This window comes from Geotrypetes seraphini, chromosome 8 (assembly GCF_902459505.1).
Source record: "Geotrypetes seraphini chromosome 8, aGeoSer1.1, whole genome shotgun sequence".
Taxonomy (NCBI): domain Eukaryota; kingdom Metazoa; phylum Chordata; class Amphibia; order Gymnophiona; family Dermophiidae; genus Geotrypetes; species Geotrypetes seraphini.
In genome coordinates this window covers 149,139,061-149,157,273 of record NC_047091.1, presented here as the reverse complement: position 1 = coordinate 149,157,273, position 18,213 = coordinate 149,139,061, and the positions used below count along the sequence as shown (strand labels likewise).

Sequence of the window (18,213 nt, the reverse complement as noted above, 5' to 3'; positions counted from 1 at the left end):
GAAAATTGAAGTGCACATATGCGCTAAGGGTATTATTGTAGAGGATTTATTTAAGCAGTTATATACCGGACATGCTGAAAAAAAACATGGGGATGACCCTGGAGGACCTTACCAGACTAGTACAAAACTGATCTCTTTTTAGATAATTCATCAAGTTGCTAGGACTCGAGCACGAGACAATGGCACCTAACTAACTAACTCAGTGTTCTTCACGTGAAGATATGTGCATTAATTTTTGTGATCTTTGTTGATGTTGATGACAAATGTTTTAGATTAAACAAATTTAATGGTTGAGCAAGGAACATGGCTGCTGCTCTAATGACAGAACCAGGGCAGGATTAATTCGTTGAGGGCCCCTAGGCACACAAGTACACTGGGCCCCCTGCCACGCCCCACCCCACCATGCGCTCAGGCGGAAACAGGAAGCTGCGTCAGAGGGAAGCTTTGGGTAAGCAGCACCGCTTGCACAATTACAGTTCCCGTTGCTTTTCTTACCCACATTGCTTGCTTGTCTTACTTTCCGTCGATGGGGGGGGGGGGGGCGCGTTGCCGATCGTGGGGGTGTGTGCCCGCATTGCTGATCGATGCTGGAGGGGCCCATCGCCATTTGGAAAAAAACAATGTTGATGCCCTCCTTCATCGGGCCCCCCTGACCATTTCGGGCCCTAGGCATGTGCCTACTTGGCCTATTGGTTAATCCTGCCCTGGACAGAGCTATTTTAAATGAACTCAGCTATTATCAGGATAGACAATCTCAGATGCTTCCTTTTTTTGGACTATAATTGTCGACAACAATTGGTAATATGAATAAATATGGGTTGTAAGTGGTTACACTGCTGAACTAATATCTACAAAATATTCCTTGGTATTATTGGGGTTGTATGGTTTTAGCAGTCTTTGGGGTCCTCTTACTAAGCAGCGCTGGCCCTAGTGCAGGTCTTTTCCTGTGTGCAGAGGCTTCTTTTAATGTGGCACTAAAATAGGCCCAAAGGTCTTGATATTACTCTTGAGGCTATCTCTCTGCAACTTCATATTATGTCCCCCTAGTTCACTGAGGAGGAAATCCTCTTAGGGGTGGCAGAATTCAACTAAACATGCCATCCATAAAAAACCTCCAATACAGATGCAGATCCAAGATGGCTACTACCTGAGCGATCAGGTACATGCCGCCGACCGAAGCGCTCCTATTACCTGATCTTTCGCTGGTGACTGTTGTTTTCAGCCTGGTTTCACTTGCCTTTTTGATGCGATGCCTAAGAGGAGAGGCAGGAGTGCTGCTAGTGCCTTGCGGCACTCCGAGGGCCCGTCCCTCGGCAACATTGAGGAGCTGCTTCGGAGGATGCAGGGAGCTGCGTCGGTGAGTCCGGTGGCCAACCCGCTGAGGATCCCGTGAGTGAGCGAGACCAACGGGATTCCTCTTGGACCAGATACCACTCTTAGCCCGGATGTTAGAGCACCACCTCCTCCACCACAGTTGGCCAGCTCTGCCAGGGGTCAGGAAACCCCGGAAGAAGGGGCGATACTTTCCCCAGAGGCAGTAGACTTAACACCGGAGAGCTTGGAAATGGAGATCCCGGTTCAGGTAATCTCCGGAGAAGACTCTGTGGGAATTATATCAGCTGAAGGAGGACTGAGCCAGAAGGAACAAAAGCCAGAACACTCCATGGAAGGTGAGAGACTTTGCACTCCCATACAAGCTTCTTTTTGGCGCGGGCTCGCTGAGGTGACCTTAGAAACCCTTTGGGACCTGTTAGCAAACTTTGGGAAAGTAATTAGTCCTAATTTCCAACAGATTGAAATTAAATTTACCTGTCATTCAGAAGAAATAGAAAAATTAAAATTGGACATGACTTCTAATAAATTACTTCAAAAGACCCAGCAGGATATGGTCTCAGTAAAACAAATCCAGGAAACTATAATTAAAGATAATTCAAATCTTAGAAGAAAAGTGGAGTCATTAGAGAATCAGGTGCGTAGCAATAACTTGAGACTGATAAACTTTCCAAGAACAATTATGGTTACACCTAGAGATATGCTTAGGAGATATTTACTAGAAATACTTGAAGTTCCGGAAGGTAATTCTCTCAAGTTTATTATCTCCCCAGTAAAACTCCGCATCAACAACAACCTGAATATTACTGAGATCTTGGAGAAGTCAGACAAAGATGTGGTAACACCTGCAACATTAGTAACCACATTGGCTCTTTCTATAGATAAATCTTGGTTATTGAGACTATTTCTAAAGAATAAACAGAAGGAATTTCTTGGATGTAAAATTCAAATGTTCCCTGATATTTCAAGGGAAACTCAAAAACGTAGATGTGACTTTCTTCTTATGAAACTGGGGGTCACCTCATTGGGGGCTACTTTTTATTTAAGACATCCTTGTAAGTGCATTGTCTGTTATCATTCCATTAAATATGTATATTTTTAGCCCCAACATTTGACTAATTATCTGGCTATGTCCCGCCTGGACAAGGAGAAAATTTAAGCTTGAGCTCTAAAAGAAAATAGTAACTCCCTTCCCGATCATTACTTCTTTTTGATTGTTTTTCTTGATTTTCTCACAATTAAAATCTTGGATCTAAAGAGGACTTGAGCTAATTTTACCATAACAGTTTTTCTTGTAAACTGCTTAATTTCTTAAGTATGGATCTATATGATTGTAATATGCTTGGTTAAATTTGCTTTCTGTACAAGTTTTACTTGATATTATATTGAAATCAATAAAAAATACTTAAATATTAAAAAAACCCTCCAATACAGATGCATTTTCCACTCCATGCTAACCTATCTGGGAGTAAAAACTTGGAACGACCTTCCAGAAACAATCAAAATGGAAACCAGCTACACATTATTCCGTAAGAAGCTGAAAACTTCTTTTTGACACTTAATACTATTAGCTTCTTTCCAATTCCCTCTCCTTTTTGTCCTTCCTCTCCCCTCCCCCTCTCTTCTCCCCTCCTTCCCTCTTCTTCCTTCTCTCTGTAAGTCGCCTAGAGCCTACTTATGTAAGAGCAACACACAAATGGAAAGTTTAGATTAGATTAGGTAAGATGAAATCAACTAAGCAAGGTCATTAAAGGGGTGACCACACTGAGCTCTAACCTCTTGGGATGTCTCGTAGGTCCTGGCAGTTAAAGAGCTTTTGAACAGTCACTACTAGTGGCTGTATCATCCAAGGGGGACTTCCCATCTCCAGCTAGAATTCTACCCCAGCCCCCACTCGCTTGAAATTCCCAGGGTACTAGCTGGCCCAGCAAGAGGTCTGAAACTAAATGCCCCAAGGCCCCTTACCCAATGGCTACTGGGATTTCTCATTGAGGCTCTTCAATTCTATCATTACTTCACCATTTTAAATGTGGCAATTCTTTTGTTCTTATGTTCGCTCAAGAGAAATACGCACGCAGCACTATTTTGCATTCTTTCTCCTATTGTTACATTAGGAAAATTTAATAAATTAAAATTAAAATATCTTGTTTGGTTCTCTAATGCTTTCACTTCAGCTCTTAAAATTACATTTTCTTTTCTGATAGCGGGGTTAAACTTTCTGCAAATAGTTATTCATTTACAATCCTCCAGAGATTGTCTTTGATCACTTATTTCCAATACATTACCTTTAATTTTAGTCTCAAGATCTTCAGCTATGACAGCAATAGCATTTAATTGGGGAACTCAAGGCCTGACCTAATTCCTCAATCACCTTCCAAATAGTTTCTAATGTAAATTGTTCATCTGAAGGGTAAAAATAGATGGATCAATAACAAATCCAGATGGATCAATATCAGTTCCAGATGGATCAATACCAAATACCAAATTAGAGGTCCTTCCTTATAGGTCCAAAATTGTTGTGCCTTTAGACTCTCATGAAGTGAGATGCTGACTCCCTTCTCCTAATGAATATGCTCTGGCATCTACTCCTTAGAACTGGCCTTCGAGAACCAATTCAGTACTTTAGAATAGCCTTATTGGGTCAGACCAACGGTTCATCTAGCCCAGTATCCCGTCTTCACGGAGGCCAATCCAAGTCACAAGTATCTGGCAAAAACCCAAATAGTAGCAACATTCTATGCCACCAATCCAGGACAAGCAGTGGCTTCTCCCAAGTCTGTCTCAACAGCAGTTTATGGCCTTTTCCTCCAGGAACTTGATTGAGCTGTACTCCTGGTTCTAGGAGAAAAAGTTCCTGGAGGTGTTTACCTGGTCAGTATATTTGAAAGATGTGTTGTCAGTTTATGAACCTATGAAAACACTTTGCTCGTTTCAGCAGCCCTTTGGTATGTATCAAATTGGTTGTAGTTTCAATGCACTTGTCATAAGGCGTCTATAAGGAGGAATCCAAAATTGTGGAATAGTATCCCTTAGAGCAGGGCTGCCCAAGTCCGTCCTCGAGATCTACTGGCAGGCCAGGTTTTCAGGATATCCACAATGAATATGCATGAGGGAGATTTGCCTGCACTGCCTTCTTGGTATGAAAATCTCTCTCATGCATGTTCATTGTGGTTATCCTGAAAACCTGGCAGTAGATCTCCAGGACCGGACTTGGGCAGCCCTGCCCTAGAGTCTCTAGAGAATAATTATTTGTTTTTCAAAAGAGGGAGAAAGCATTGTATTTTGGGCAAACATTTGATCCTTAGAGTCCAAATGGGGTTGATATTATCATCTGATTGGTTCTGGAGAATAGTGTGTCGGTTGATAAAAGGCTGGAATAGAGTGGAGTTGGGAAGGTGGGTATTTTAGTTGGGTTGATGGGTTATTTAGGACAGTGGTTTGGGAATTGTAGTTATGCCTGCAATTTTTTTTTTTTTTACTTTTGTTTGAGTCTTATTGTACCTCACCTTGTATGAGAACCCGTCTTCAACTGAAAAGGTATGACGGGATATAAATAAAGCTATTATTATATTTTTGTGGAAATATGAGAGAGTCTTTGGAACTACAATGAGGGGCTCAACACATTGTTCCATTGCTTTTCTTTTCATTATATCCTTTACAAAAATAGATGTAACTTGTTTCTCACTTTTAATTTAATTACATTTTATCATTAACCACCTAGCTAATACAGTACTAGGTGGTGCCGATATATCAAATAAATGAGCCTTGAAGTTGTTTGACAAGGAGAGTAATCGAATGTAATAAATAAATCAAGATCAGAAACTGCAAATGATGAAGCCATAACTGCAAATCCGTGAGCTGAAGTTCATATCTTTAACTTATATTATCTCTAAGGCCCTCTTTTACTAAGGTACACTAAGCATTTTAGCGTGCGTGTAGCTCATGCTAAATCAGTGTGTGCGCTAACCGCTAATGCGTCCATAGAATAACATGCACATGTTAGCGTTTAGCACGTGATTAGCGTGCGCTAAAAAGCATAGCGCACCTTGGTAAAAGAGGGGGTAAGTTTCTGCCATCCTGCTGAATCTCCCTCTGCAATAGGAGGGGTGCAAGTGCATCAGTTTTTTTACTCCATCAAAAATTACAAGGGCTAGGGGGACACTCAAAAAAGTTACAGAGAAATACTCAGAGAATAGTTAAGTTCTGGAATGTGTTGCCAGTGGATGTGGTAAGAGTGGTTAATGTAGCTTGTTTTTTTTAAAAAATGGTTTGAACAAGTTCTTGGAGGAAAAACCATAACCTGGTATTGAGATAGACATGGGAGAAGCCACTACTTGCCCTGGGATTGGTAGCTATTATTTGGATTTTTGGCAAGCACTTGTGATCTGGATTGGCCACTGTGGAAAGAATGGAAAGGCAATGACATACTGTCTTTTTGTCACCTTGGCCATTTCATTATCTCCCTCATATTTGTCCCCCTATCTGAAACTTTCTTATTCAACAAAAGGAACTAGAAATTCTGGAAAGTTCATCTTCCCTACTCCAAAGGCCTGTCGTTTTAAGACCTTTTTAGACGGGACTTTGGAATATTCACAGAGGAAAGATAGGGGAGGGTCATTAGGGTGGGCAGACTGGATGGGCCGTGGCCCTTATCTGCCGTCTATTTCTATGTTTCTATCAAGCAGGGAAGATGAACTCCTGGCTAAGTCCGATGATTGTTCAATCTAATTCTTACTTCACATTTAGGAAATCATTAAAGACCTATTTATTTGACAAATAAGAATATTAATCTTGATATATTTAAATGAGGTCTCTTGTTTCTATTCTTATTGTCATAGTATGTTTTAATTTTTAAATAATTTTTATCATTGTACTTGAATGTTTTCAACAATTGTATTACTTTTATTATATAATTTTAGATTGTACGTAGATAGTGTGTTCTATGAAACTGTACCATGTGTTGAAATGTCTCAGTATTCTCCTGTTGTGAACCGCCCAGAACTACTGGTTGGGCGGTATACAAGAAAATAAATTATTATTATTAATAGCTGACATTCAAAGTGGTGGGGACTGGAGGATTAAGTGACTTGCCCAGGGTCATAAGGAGCAGTACCGGGATTTGATCTTACAACCTCTGGATGCAGAGGCAGCAGCTCAACCAGTTGAGTCACAGCCCTTCGTCAACAGGATACTGGGCTAAATGGACCTTTGGTCTGACCTAGTCTGACTATTCTTATGTTTTTAATTAATTGAGTCTTTATTTTTCAACTGATGAGTAATAATTGCTTTTGTGACAGTGGCATATGAAGAATTAATTGCGATTAAATCTAACCTTCAACCTCAGAATGACATTCAAGTAAGATGATACATTATGGAGCAGAAATCAAATTCACCTTCATAGCCTGAGCTAACACTTGGGTACCTTCCGTTGCTGAGCTGTGTTCTACAGTTACCTATGCAGCAGGCTGGGGACCATGTAGTAGCTCATTTAGAGTAATTAATCAAGCAGCCTCCACGCAGAGAGGTCTAAACGAAGTCTCTTCTAATGGAGTCATTAGTTGCCTGTTCTACAGATTCATCAGAGGAAGAAAGAAATGTTACCTGATGGCCAATAAAACTCTCCTGATGGTCTCTGCCTGAGGAATTGCTGAAATTAGCATTGTGAATTCTACTGTTTCTGGTACCAAATCACCTTCTAATTTCATAAAAAGATTAACATAATGTATTGATTTGTTTAAAACGTTATATATCATTTACAAAAAAACTAAACAGTTTACATCAATTAAAAGATACAAAGATAAAAAACAAACCATATCATAAAATCTACATAATAAAAAAATTTCTTCTCTTCAAGTCTCAACTAATAAATCACAAGAATACAATGGTGTCAGGTCAAAACCGCGGAAGACAAAGGCGCGTGCCGACAACTGAGCGCAGCGTGGAGACGCCGCCAAAGAAAATAACTGTTTTTATGGGCTCCGACGGGGGTGTGTGTGGGGGAACCCCCCACTTTACTTTATAAAGATCGCGCCGCGTTGTGGGGGCGTTTTGGGGAGTTTGGGGGGTTGTAACCCCCCACATTTTACTGAAAACTTCACTTTTTCCCTAAAAACAGGGAAAAAGTTAAGTTTACAGTATAATGAGGGGGGTTACAACCCCCCACAACGCCGCCGCAATCTGTATTAAGTAAAGTGGGGGGGCTCCCCAACAAAACCCCCGTCGGAGCCCCTAAAAACTGTCATTTTCTTCAGCGCGTGCCTCCGTCTTGCCCTCAGTTGTCGGCGTGCGCCTTTGTCTTCCGCGGTTTTGTCTATGAACCGAATACAATAGCAAACATGGTAAAACAGATTTTTTTTTCTTGAAAAGCCAACTAATAAATTCGGAAAAATGCAGTAACAAACAGCTGAGTGTTCAGCTGCCTCTTAAATTGAAACCGGTTTACACATAGTCGTAATTGGCCCACCAGGGCATTCCACAGTTTGACACCAGCAATACAGAAAGTCATTACTCTAGTTTCTGCATAATTTCCCTACACTATTGGAATTAATAACTTTTGATTTTTGGATCATAAAGATCTATTAGGCTTATAAAAGTACCATGGTGTTTTATGGTAAATAGTCTTGTGAACCACAGAAACAATTTTAGGTTGCACTCGAAATACAACTGGTAGCCAATGTAATTGCTTCCGAATTGGCGTAATATGTGCCATCCTGGCAACTGTAGAATAACTGCAAAAAGCCAATGCTCAAATGAACGGATATAACAATGGCATTGGCTGAAGCACTAACTGTGTGATAAGTAGTGTTAAAGGGGAGAAAAAAACCTCAGAAACCTTCATTCAGGCAATATGAGACTGCTGAGAGTAATTGGTAAAGCAGGTCGTGGCTCGATCATCGGTCAAAACCTCCCATTCTGTTAATAATTTACAATGTTTTAAATATTTTAAAGTGCATACAATTTTTAAAGGCAAATGCTAATGGCTCAAAAGATAAGATGCACCAAATATAAAGAGCAGTTATCTTCTTCTAATAATAATAATAACTTTATTCTTTTATACCGCCATAACCAAAAGTTGTAGGTGGTTTACACTAAAAAGAGCTGGACAATCAGCGAAATACAATAATACAGTAAAAAATACAAATATTTGTAAAATAGAATTTCAATAATAAAACTCACCAAGTAATAAACTTATCGAACAAAGTGGTCTTAATTAATTTCTGAAAACTGCAATAGGATAACAAAGCTTGCTGAATACATTTACCTAACCAAGATTGTTGCCTACCAGCTTGAAATGCTAGGGTCCTATCTAAGAAGGTCTTATATCTACACCCATTAATTTTTGGATAAGCAAATAAGTAGAAGTTTCTAGTTTCTCCTGATGGTCTATGAACACAAAATGAAGAAAAAGGTAAGCTGGAGACAATCCCGATATCAGCTTAAAGCAGATACAGGAAAATTTGAATAATACTCTTGCCTCCAAAGGCAGCCAATGAAGTAAACGCCACACATTTGTTGTCAGCATGCGATGGTATAGCCCGACGGGGCCTCCGTTTCACCTCGTAAAGCTTCGTCAGGAGCAGTGCTGCAATAATGGATCACAACTTCAAATGCATTTCATATTCAAAAGATGGCGCCGGAGGGGGGGAGGGGAGTTGACCAATGATCGAGCCATGACCTGCTTTACCAATTACTCTCAGCCCGAATGAAGGTCTCTGAGGTCTTTTTCTCCCCTTTAACACTAATTGCCATCCTGGCAACTCCCATTACTAACCTTGCTGCAGAATTTTGTACAAGTTTTAACACTCTCCCTCTTGTTTTCGAAATTCCCGGATAGAGAACGTTACAATAGTCTAACCTGGACAGAACTATCCCCTGCACAACAGTTCAAAAATTAGAAGGCAAAATCAACAATTTCAAGCGATAGAGCATATAAAGTTGGTTAAAACATGCCTTAAAAGTAGAACTATGGTTGTCTTTGCTGTAGCATTGGCATACCAGTTTACAGCATTTAGAAAATAAAATAGAGCATTTAGCTGACAGCATTCTCCTACTACTACTTCTACTACTATTTATCACTTATATAATGATAATGAAGGGAATAGACTTAGTAGATAAAGACAGGTTGTTCACCCTCTCCAAGGTAGAGAGAACGAGAGGGCACTCTCTAAAGTTAAAAGGGGATAGATTCCGTATAAACGTAAGGAAGTTCTTCTTCACCCAGAGAGAGGTAAAAAACTGGAACGCTCTTCCAGAGGCTATTATAGGGGAAAACACCCTCCAGGGATTGAAGACAACTGCTGAACCAGAATGTACGCTAGTCTCAGTTAGGGCACTGGTCTTTGACCTAAGGGCAGCCGTGTGAGCGGATTGCTGGGCACGATGGACCACTGGTCTGACCCAGCAGTGGCAATTCTTATGTTCTTATGAAAGGCGTATGCAGCACTGTACATTTTGACATTTATAGATTGTCCCTGCTTGGAAGAGCTTACAATCTAACTTGGACAGACATGAGCCGGTCTAGAGGAAGGCTATTAAAATGGTGTGTGGTCTTTGTGACAGACTTAAAGATCTCAATCTGATGAGTCGAGTCTCTTTCATTTGAAAGGAAACTCTGCAATGAGAGGGCATAGGATGAAGTTAAGAGGTGACAGGTGCCAAAGTAATCTAAGGAAATACTTTTTTACAGAAAGGATGGTAGATGCATGGAACGGTCTCCCAGAAGAGGTGGGCCTGGGATAGGCATGCGGGATCACTCAGAGAGAGAAAGAGATAATGGTTACTGCGTATGGGCAGACTAGATGGGCCAATTGGCCTTTATAATAATAATAATAATTATTATTATTTTGTTTTTATATACCGCCATACCAAAAAGGTTCAAAGCGGTTCACAACAAGAAAAGTTAATACATCTAGTGTAAATAAAATAGCATGAAGATAAAAACAGGCAGATAAAATTAGAATACATCAATTAAAAGCATAGATAATTTAAACGGAATGCATTAAGATACCAACCTATCAAACAGGTGTGTCTTTAACAGTTTTCTAAAATCGAAATAGGAAGTAGCCTCTAGCATAATTTTTCCAAGCCATGTATTCAATTTGGCGGCCTGAAATGAGAAAGTTCTCTCAAAGAACTTCTTATAATGACAAGATTTTATAGAGGGATAATTAAACAGGTTTATCCTACGTGTATTCTTGTTGGAGTGACTCAAAGAGAAGTGAGGGGCAAGATAGCCTGGTAACATACCGAAAACTGCTTTATAGCGAATGCAAGAGAACTTAAACAGGACTCTGGACTCTACTGGCAACTAGTGAAGTTTTTGATAAAAAGGAATAATGTGCTCCCAATTTTTTAATCCAAAAATGAGGCGAACAGCCGTATTCTGGACCACTCTCAATTTTTTAAGTATTTTCTTGTAAGCCCCTAAGTATACAATATTACAGTAATCCAGAATATTCAAAATAGAAGACTGCACCAGCAGATGAAAAGAAGCTTCGTCAAAAAACTTCTTAATGGTGCGGAGCTTCCAGAGTACCGAAATACATTTCTTAAACAGTAAGCCAGTATGTTTTTCCAAAGTAAGATATTTATTCAGAGTTACTCCCAATATTTCTATTGATTGTTCAATATTATATTCTAGCCCACTCACATGAATCGTAGTTTCTTTAATCTTATTGTTGGGCGTTGCTAAAAAAAAATTTAGTTTTTTCGGTGTTAATTTCAGTTTAAAAGCAGTCATCCAGAGCTCAATCTGATTTAAAATGCTTACCAATGAATTTATAAATTCAGATGACAGACAAGTTAGTGGGATGACTACAGAAATATCATCTATGTAAATATAAAAGTTAAGCTTTAAACTTTGCAACATATTTCCCAACGAAACAAGATAAATGTTGAACAAAGTTGGGGATAGAGGGGAGCCCTGCGATACCTCCCAAGAGTTTTCCCAACAGTAGGATAGATTACCATTTTTAAACACCTGGTATGATCTGTTGCCCAGGAAACCAATTCAGAACTTTTCGCGAAATTACAATGGATTCCAAACAATCCAAAAGAATGATATGATCCACCAAATCAAAGGCACAGCTCAGATCCAACTGCAGAATCAGAGCGCTTGTGCCTTGAGTAAATAGGAAGTGTAAATGATTTAACAAAGAGGCCATAACTGTTTCGGTACTGAAAATCTGACCCAAAGCCAGATTAGTTATCATGCAGGATACTAAACTTATCTAAATAAGTAATCAATTCAGCATTTACCACCCCTCCAGTAGCCTAGTAGCTAGAGGAATACTAGCAATGGGTCTAAAATTTGATATACTATTTGATGATTCTTTAGTATTTTTTTTGATTGGTGTTGTCACAATTTGACCCTGTTCCTCTGGAAACTTCCCTGTAGATAATAGAAAATTAACCCAAATTAGCAATTTGGCCTTAAAATTGACCAGGGCAACTTTCATGACATTTGGAGGACAGCTGTCGAGTCTACAGTATGATTTAACATACTTATTGTAGAACTTATTGAAAGTTTGCCAATCAATAGCAGAGAATTTATTCCAACTCAAGTCATATTTCTATGACATATAGGGTTGAGGATGTAGAACCCAAGGTGCATGGAGTTAGGAGTTGAAAGCACTCTCGAAGAGCTGGGCTTTTAACTTGGTGTTTTTCTGAATATGGAAATGATTTTCCCTTATATTTAGAATTTCTCAAGAATGCAGGTCAATAATCTGCTGTGTAATGCCCGATAACAGCTTTTCTTCACAGGCCTGTAATGGAGCCCTTTCATCTTTGATGCTCTTATTTTGCAGGATACCGAAATCCTTAACACTGCAATCTTGACTGGAAAAGCTGTGGCGGTTCCGGTGAAAGTGGTCGCTGTGCAAGAAGATGGCTCTGTGGTGGACATATCCAATTCTACGGAGTGCAAATCGACGGATGAAGATGTCCTAAAGGTAATTCAAGCTAAGGCCTACTTGAGGGCTTGAGACCTTTCGCCAGCTGGCTTTCTAATGTTTGCAAAATACTGTCGTATATGAAAAGCAAGAAAGAGTGTGGCCCTGCTTTACTAAGGTGCGCCAACCGATTAGCGCACGCTAAACGCTAACGCGTGCATGTTAGTCTGTGGACGCGTTAGCGTTTAGTGCGCGCTAATCGGTTAGCGCACCTTAGTAAAACGGGGGGGGGGGTGTTTTTATGTGTTTTAGTGCTCAACGCAACTATTTGTTAATGCCTTCCTGGAATTTTGTGATATTGTGCTGGGAGGATGAATTTCAAGAAAATGCTTCTGTCTGTTAATGCCTTCCTGTGTTAGTTTTGTTGAAACCTGATCTGCTATTGTCCGTATATGGAGCTTAAGTTGATTTGTATGTAATTTTGTAAACCGCATAGTAAATATATGGTGTATAAAATTTTTTAATAAATTCTATAGGTGGGCACTTCCTTGTAGGTGCTTTGATTCCTAGCTGTGAGAGCCCAGATTCAGTTATAGAATACTTAGGGGGGGGGGGGGGAATTCATCAACAGGTGCTAACTGCATTAGTGTATGCTAATTGTGTTAGCTCATGATAAACACTAAAGAGGTCCATTATAGTCCTATGGGCATCTTTAGCATTTAGCATGTGCTAATGCGGTAGCACCCATTAATGAATCCCCCCCCCCCCCCGCTTGCTATAATCGGACATCAGTGCACCTGCAATTATACCAGCCCCCCCAGCCACGGATCAGATCGGTAGGGGAGTTTACTGAATCTGGCCCTAAATTGGAGTTCTACCCCTCTACCCTTCTGTATTAGTTGGTTTCTTTATCGATTTGTCTACCCTATTTTATATTTAGTTCTTAAATTGTAATAGTATGTGTTTTTTTCCTTTTTTGTGTGTATGTTTTAATGACTTTTATTATTGTATTTTGCTTAGTAAAACAAAATAAGCCATTATATCAAATTTTAATAAAAACTTGAAACTTATATGTCTGTGCACACCTACACTATTTAATGAGCCATTGTCTGTGTATAAAACTTGCTTTACATATGCAGAATGCTTTATAAAGAACGTTTTATAAAATGACCCCTTAAAATGTACTTTACAAAACACCAGACAATTTTAAACATGCACAAAGGCCATAAAAGAATCCTGTTATCACTCCCCACAGGAAGCTGTGATTTTAGAAATTACATGTTTCAAAAGTTGGCCTCTCTGTTTTGAATTTTTTAATGCCGTACTTTTAAAATAGAACTTGTGATACCAGACCTCCGTGTTAAAAAAAAAAACCCAAAGAAAAAGGAGACAGATTTTGAAAAGCGAAGCTGTTTCTCCAAACCACAGTCTCTGGTGGATAATAAATTTAGGCCCCCTTTTATCAAGCCACATTAGGGGTTTTTTATCGCTGGCCACTGCGGTAAAAGCTACGACGCTCATAGGAATTCTATGAGCACCAGAGCTTTAACCACAGTGGTCAGTTATTCAAGAAACCCTAACGTGACTTGATAAAAGGGGGCCTTAGAGTATTTGACCCTCTTTTACTAACACACGGTAGAGGTTTCTACCATGGCCTGGGGCGCTAAATGCTCCAATGCTGCTCTGACGCTCGTAGGAATTCCTGTGAGTGTTGGAACAGCATGAGCATCAGAGCAGCGTCAGAGCATTTAGCACTCTGTTGCCACAATAGAAACCTCTAGCGTGGCATAGTAAAAGGAGGGGAGAGGGGGCCTCAGTAGAAACCTCTAGCGTGGCTTAGTAAAAAGAGGGGAGAGGGGGGCCACAGTAGAAACCTCTAGCGTCGCTTAGTAAAAGGAGAGGAGAGGGGGGCCACGATAGAAACCTTTACTGCGGCTTAGTAAAAGGAGGGGAGAGGGGGCCACAGTAGAAACCTCTAGTGCGGTTTAGTAAAAGGAGAGGAGAGGGGGCCATAGTAGAAACCTCTAGCGTGGCTTAGTAAAAGGAGGGGAGAGGGGGCCAAAGTAGAAACCTCTAGCGCGGCTTAGTAAAAGGAGGGGAGAGGGGGCCACAGTAGAAACCTCTAGCGTGGCTTAGTAAAAGGAGGGGAGAGAGGGCCACAGTAGAAACCTCTAGCACGGCTTAGTAAAAGGAGGGGAGAGGAGGCCACAGTAGAAACCTCTAGCGTGGCTTAGTAAAAAGAGGGGAGAGGGGGGCCACAGTAGAAACCTCTAGCGTCGCTTAGTAAAAGGAGAGGAGAGGGGGGCCACGGTAGAAACCTTTACTGCGGCTTAGTAAAAGGAGGGGAGAGGGGGCCACAGTAGAAACCTCTAGTGCGGTTTAGTAAAAGGAGGGGAGAGGGGGCCATAGTAGAAACCTCTAGCGTGGCTTAGTAAAAGGAGGGGAGAGGGGGCCAAAGTAGAAACCTCTAGCGCGGCTTAGTAAAAGGAGGGGAGAGGGGGCCACAGTAGAAACCTCTAGCACGGCTTAGTAAAAGGAGGGGAGAGGAAGCCACAGTAGAAACCTCTAGCGTGGCTTAGTAAAAAGAGGGGAGAGGGGGGCCACAGTAGAAACCTCTAGCGTCGCTTAGTAAAAGGAGAGGAGAGGGGGGCCACGGTAGAAACCTTTACTGCGGCTTAGTAAAAGGAGGGGAGAGGGGGCCACAGTAGAAACCTCTAGCACGGCTTAGTAAAAGGAGGGGAGAGGAAGCCACAGTAGAAATCTCTAGCGTGGCTTAGTAAAAGGAGGGGAGAGGGGTGCCACAGTAGAAACCTCTAGCACGGCTTAGTAAAAGGAGGGGAGAGAGGGCCACAGTAGAAACCTCTACCGTGGCTTAGTAAAAGGAAGGAGAGGAGGCCACAGTAGAAACCTCTAGCGTGGCTTAGTAAAAGGAGGGGAGAGGAGGCCACAGTAGAAACCTCTACCGTGGCTTTGTAAAAGGAGGGGAGAGGGGGGCCACGGTAGAAACCTTTACTGCGGCTTAGTAAAAGGAGAGGAGAGGGGGCCACAGTAGAAACCTCTACTGTGGCTTAGTGAAAGGGGTGTGGGGGGTGTTATTTGTTTAAAAACTATACTGCCTGATTAGCTAATAATAACATACTTATGGAATGTACCCTAGTTCTTTTTTAACTAGTTTTCCTTTTCATTTAAAAAATATATTTTATATAAATGACAAAGATACTTTACAATATTTTTTTTTTTGTCTTTATTCAATTTCCAATCTTCAGTTGTGCACAGCAATAAATACATGTACATATGATATTAAAAGTAAAGCACATTAAACTTACATGTATTAATGAAAAAGTATTTTCCCCCACCCTCCCACCTAGTAATTAATAAATTAGATACCTACAAGAACTATCTAAATATAATACCTAAATCAATTCCAAAGCAGACCTGCCCTCCCCACCCTCCCACCGTGGATGTGTATGTTTAAAAGATCATCCAAAGAAGTCATTTATCAATCCTTACAATACAATACATTTCTTGTAACTTCCCTGCTGAATATCATCTACTTTAATTAGCTTTCAATACACATTTCTCAGCAAAATGTGCTTCCTGCTCAGTGACCTGAATTTTGAAGGGTTTGGTTTTTTTTTAGTTTTTGGTGGGGAGGGGGTGTTAAAATTGAATGATTTGAAAGAACCATCCTTCTCTTTTACGAAAGCAAAGCGCGGGTTATAGTGCCAGCAGCGGCGGTAACTGCTCCGACGCTCTTAGGGCTCCTTTTATTAAGCCGCGCTAGTGGGGTTAACACATGTGACTTTTCATCACGCGTTAACCCCCGCGGACTGGCCTAAAAACTACCGCCTGCTCAAGAAGAGGGAGTAACGGCTAGAACGGCCGGCAGTTTAGCGCGTGGTATTACACGCATTAAACTGCTAGCGCACCTTTGTAAAAGGAGCCCTTAGTGAGCGTCGGAGCAGTTACCGCCACTGCTGGTGATAAAAAACCCACACGATGCGTTCGTAAAAAAGGGGGCATATTTTTTGACTAAATTTTAATTTCCCACAGATTCATGATGAGAAACAAGAATCATGCAGGCAAAATCTACAAAAAAAAAAGGGATCGTGACCCAAAAGTTTCTACCTTAAAAAAGTCTGGCAGGAGCCCAGTCACACTTTGTATGCGAGATTTTGCTTGCAAAGTTCTTTCTTTTTCTCACATTTTTTTTTCCTGTGGAAAAAAAAAGGAGAGAGAAAAAAGATAAAAAAACATCACAAAGGATCTAAAACCAGAATGAAAGAAGTGGTGTGAAGTAAAGAGCCCACAGGACCGGAAGGTGCAAAAACATGAAAGTTCTATGAGAATGCACCAGGCTAGATCAATAATGAGCTAACAAAGAAACCTAAGGATAACAGAAATATTGCAATACATACAACTCATGGAAATAAAAAGCAAAGTCCCCCTAGGTTATGAATAAAACTTCACTGGAGTTCACCTGAAGAATACCCAAAACTGTGATAATATCTGGGCAGCTCTTGTTCATATCCTGAGAACTGTAGCCCATTAAAAATAAAATGCAATGAGGGTCTTTTCCTAATTGTACCAACAGCACTACCACACGTCTGCCATCCGCTGCAGGAATAAACTCAGCCTTATAGCAGTGGGGAAGCAGCCCAGTGATTAGAGCCAGTGGCGTAGCGAGGGTGAGAGATGCCCGTGGCTCCCCTTCCCTGCCCTACCTCCATCTGCTCCTTCCCCGCTCCCTTCTGCCGTGTACGTGCACCCTCTTCCCTTCCCCCATATCACTTTAACGTTCCCGGCACGAGCAGCAACCCCAACCTGCTGTTCGCGTCAGCGTTGGCTCTTCTTCTGACGTCACTTCCTAGGTGCGCTAGCAGCAGGTTGGGGTTACTGCTCGCACTGCATACGTTAAAGAGGTACAAGGGAAAGGGTGCGTGTATGCAGCGGTGGGGGGCGGGGAAGGAGCGGGAAGTGGAGAAAAGGACAGGTGCTGGTGCCCCCACCAAGACGGCGCATGTGGTGAACCGCTCCCCCCCCCCTTACTATACCACTGGTTAGAGCACTAAACTGACACAAAGGAAGCCCAGTTCAAAAATCCCACTGCTGCCCCTTATGGTTTTGGGAAAGTCATGTAACGTTCCACTGCTTCAGAATCAGGGGCCCTTTTACTAAGCTGCGCTAAAAATGTCCGGCACTATCCCTAGCACAGCTCTTTCCTGCGCACCGAGATCGCAGTTAGCACAGCAGCAAAATGGCCCCATTTGCCACTTTTCCTAATAATGGCCACATGCTAATTTCTTAAATCCACAAAGGATGTATACAGTCGCAAGTGACCCACAAGATAAAAACCAAATAATGTATAAAATACAAATGACTCAACACAGGCTGTGTATCGGCAAAATAAAAATGCCTTCCTCAGGGGTCTTATAGGGTCATTGACTGTCTTAAACATAAAAGTCACAAATAATCCAAGCAGTTAAGAGGATACAACCAAGCAACAGCCTACATTGGAGTCTCATGAGCTGTGCTGCTTGTTTGTAGCCTCTTAACTGCTTGAATACGGTACCAGATTTCCCCGGACAGCTTTTCAAAACCCGGCACTTTGGGTTTTGAAAAGCTGGTACGATGCGCGGATGCACTCCAGCCCCGGCCTGAAGAGACAAGGTTTCTGTGGGGCTGGGCTTGGGTGCCGGAACAGGGTGGGGCGTACCCAGGGGCGGAACAGGGTGGTCCTGAGGTGAAACAGGGCGGGGGGGGGTCATGCATCCTCTTTTACCAGATGGAAAGTCTGGTAACCCTATACTTGGATTGCTTGTGACTTGACATGATTCACATCTATGGAGGTGCCTAAGAACACCTAAGGTCAGTTCCGGTGTTAACCACGCCTACTTTGAGCTTAGGCATTCTAAGGCGCCCGCATAGATGCGATGAAGGCACCGTTTTTGTAGGTGCGTGCATTAGTGCCTAAAGCAGCTTTATAAAC

The 18,213-nt window shown here is 41.5% G+C and overlaps 1 protein-coding gene across 1 annotated transcript in view; it reads left to right on the top strand.

Moving 5' to 3' along the window:
• Positions 1-18,213, top strand: part of TMEM132B (transmembrane protein 132B) — a 709,727-nt gene that overhangs the window by 598,736 nt on the left and 92,778 nt on the right. The window contains exon 5 of the mRNA XM_033956153.1: positions 12,141-12,284. Within this exon, the coding sequence (XP_033812044.1) occupies positions 12,141-12,284 (144 nt within the window). The remainder of the gene's footprint in view (positions 1-12,140; positions 12,285-18,213) is intronic.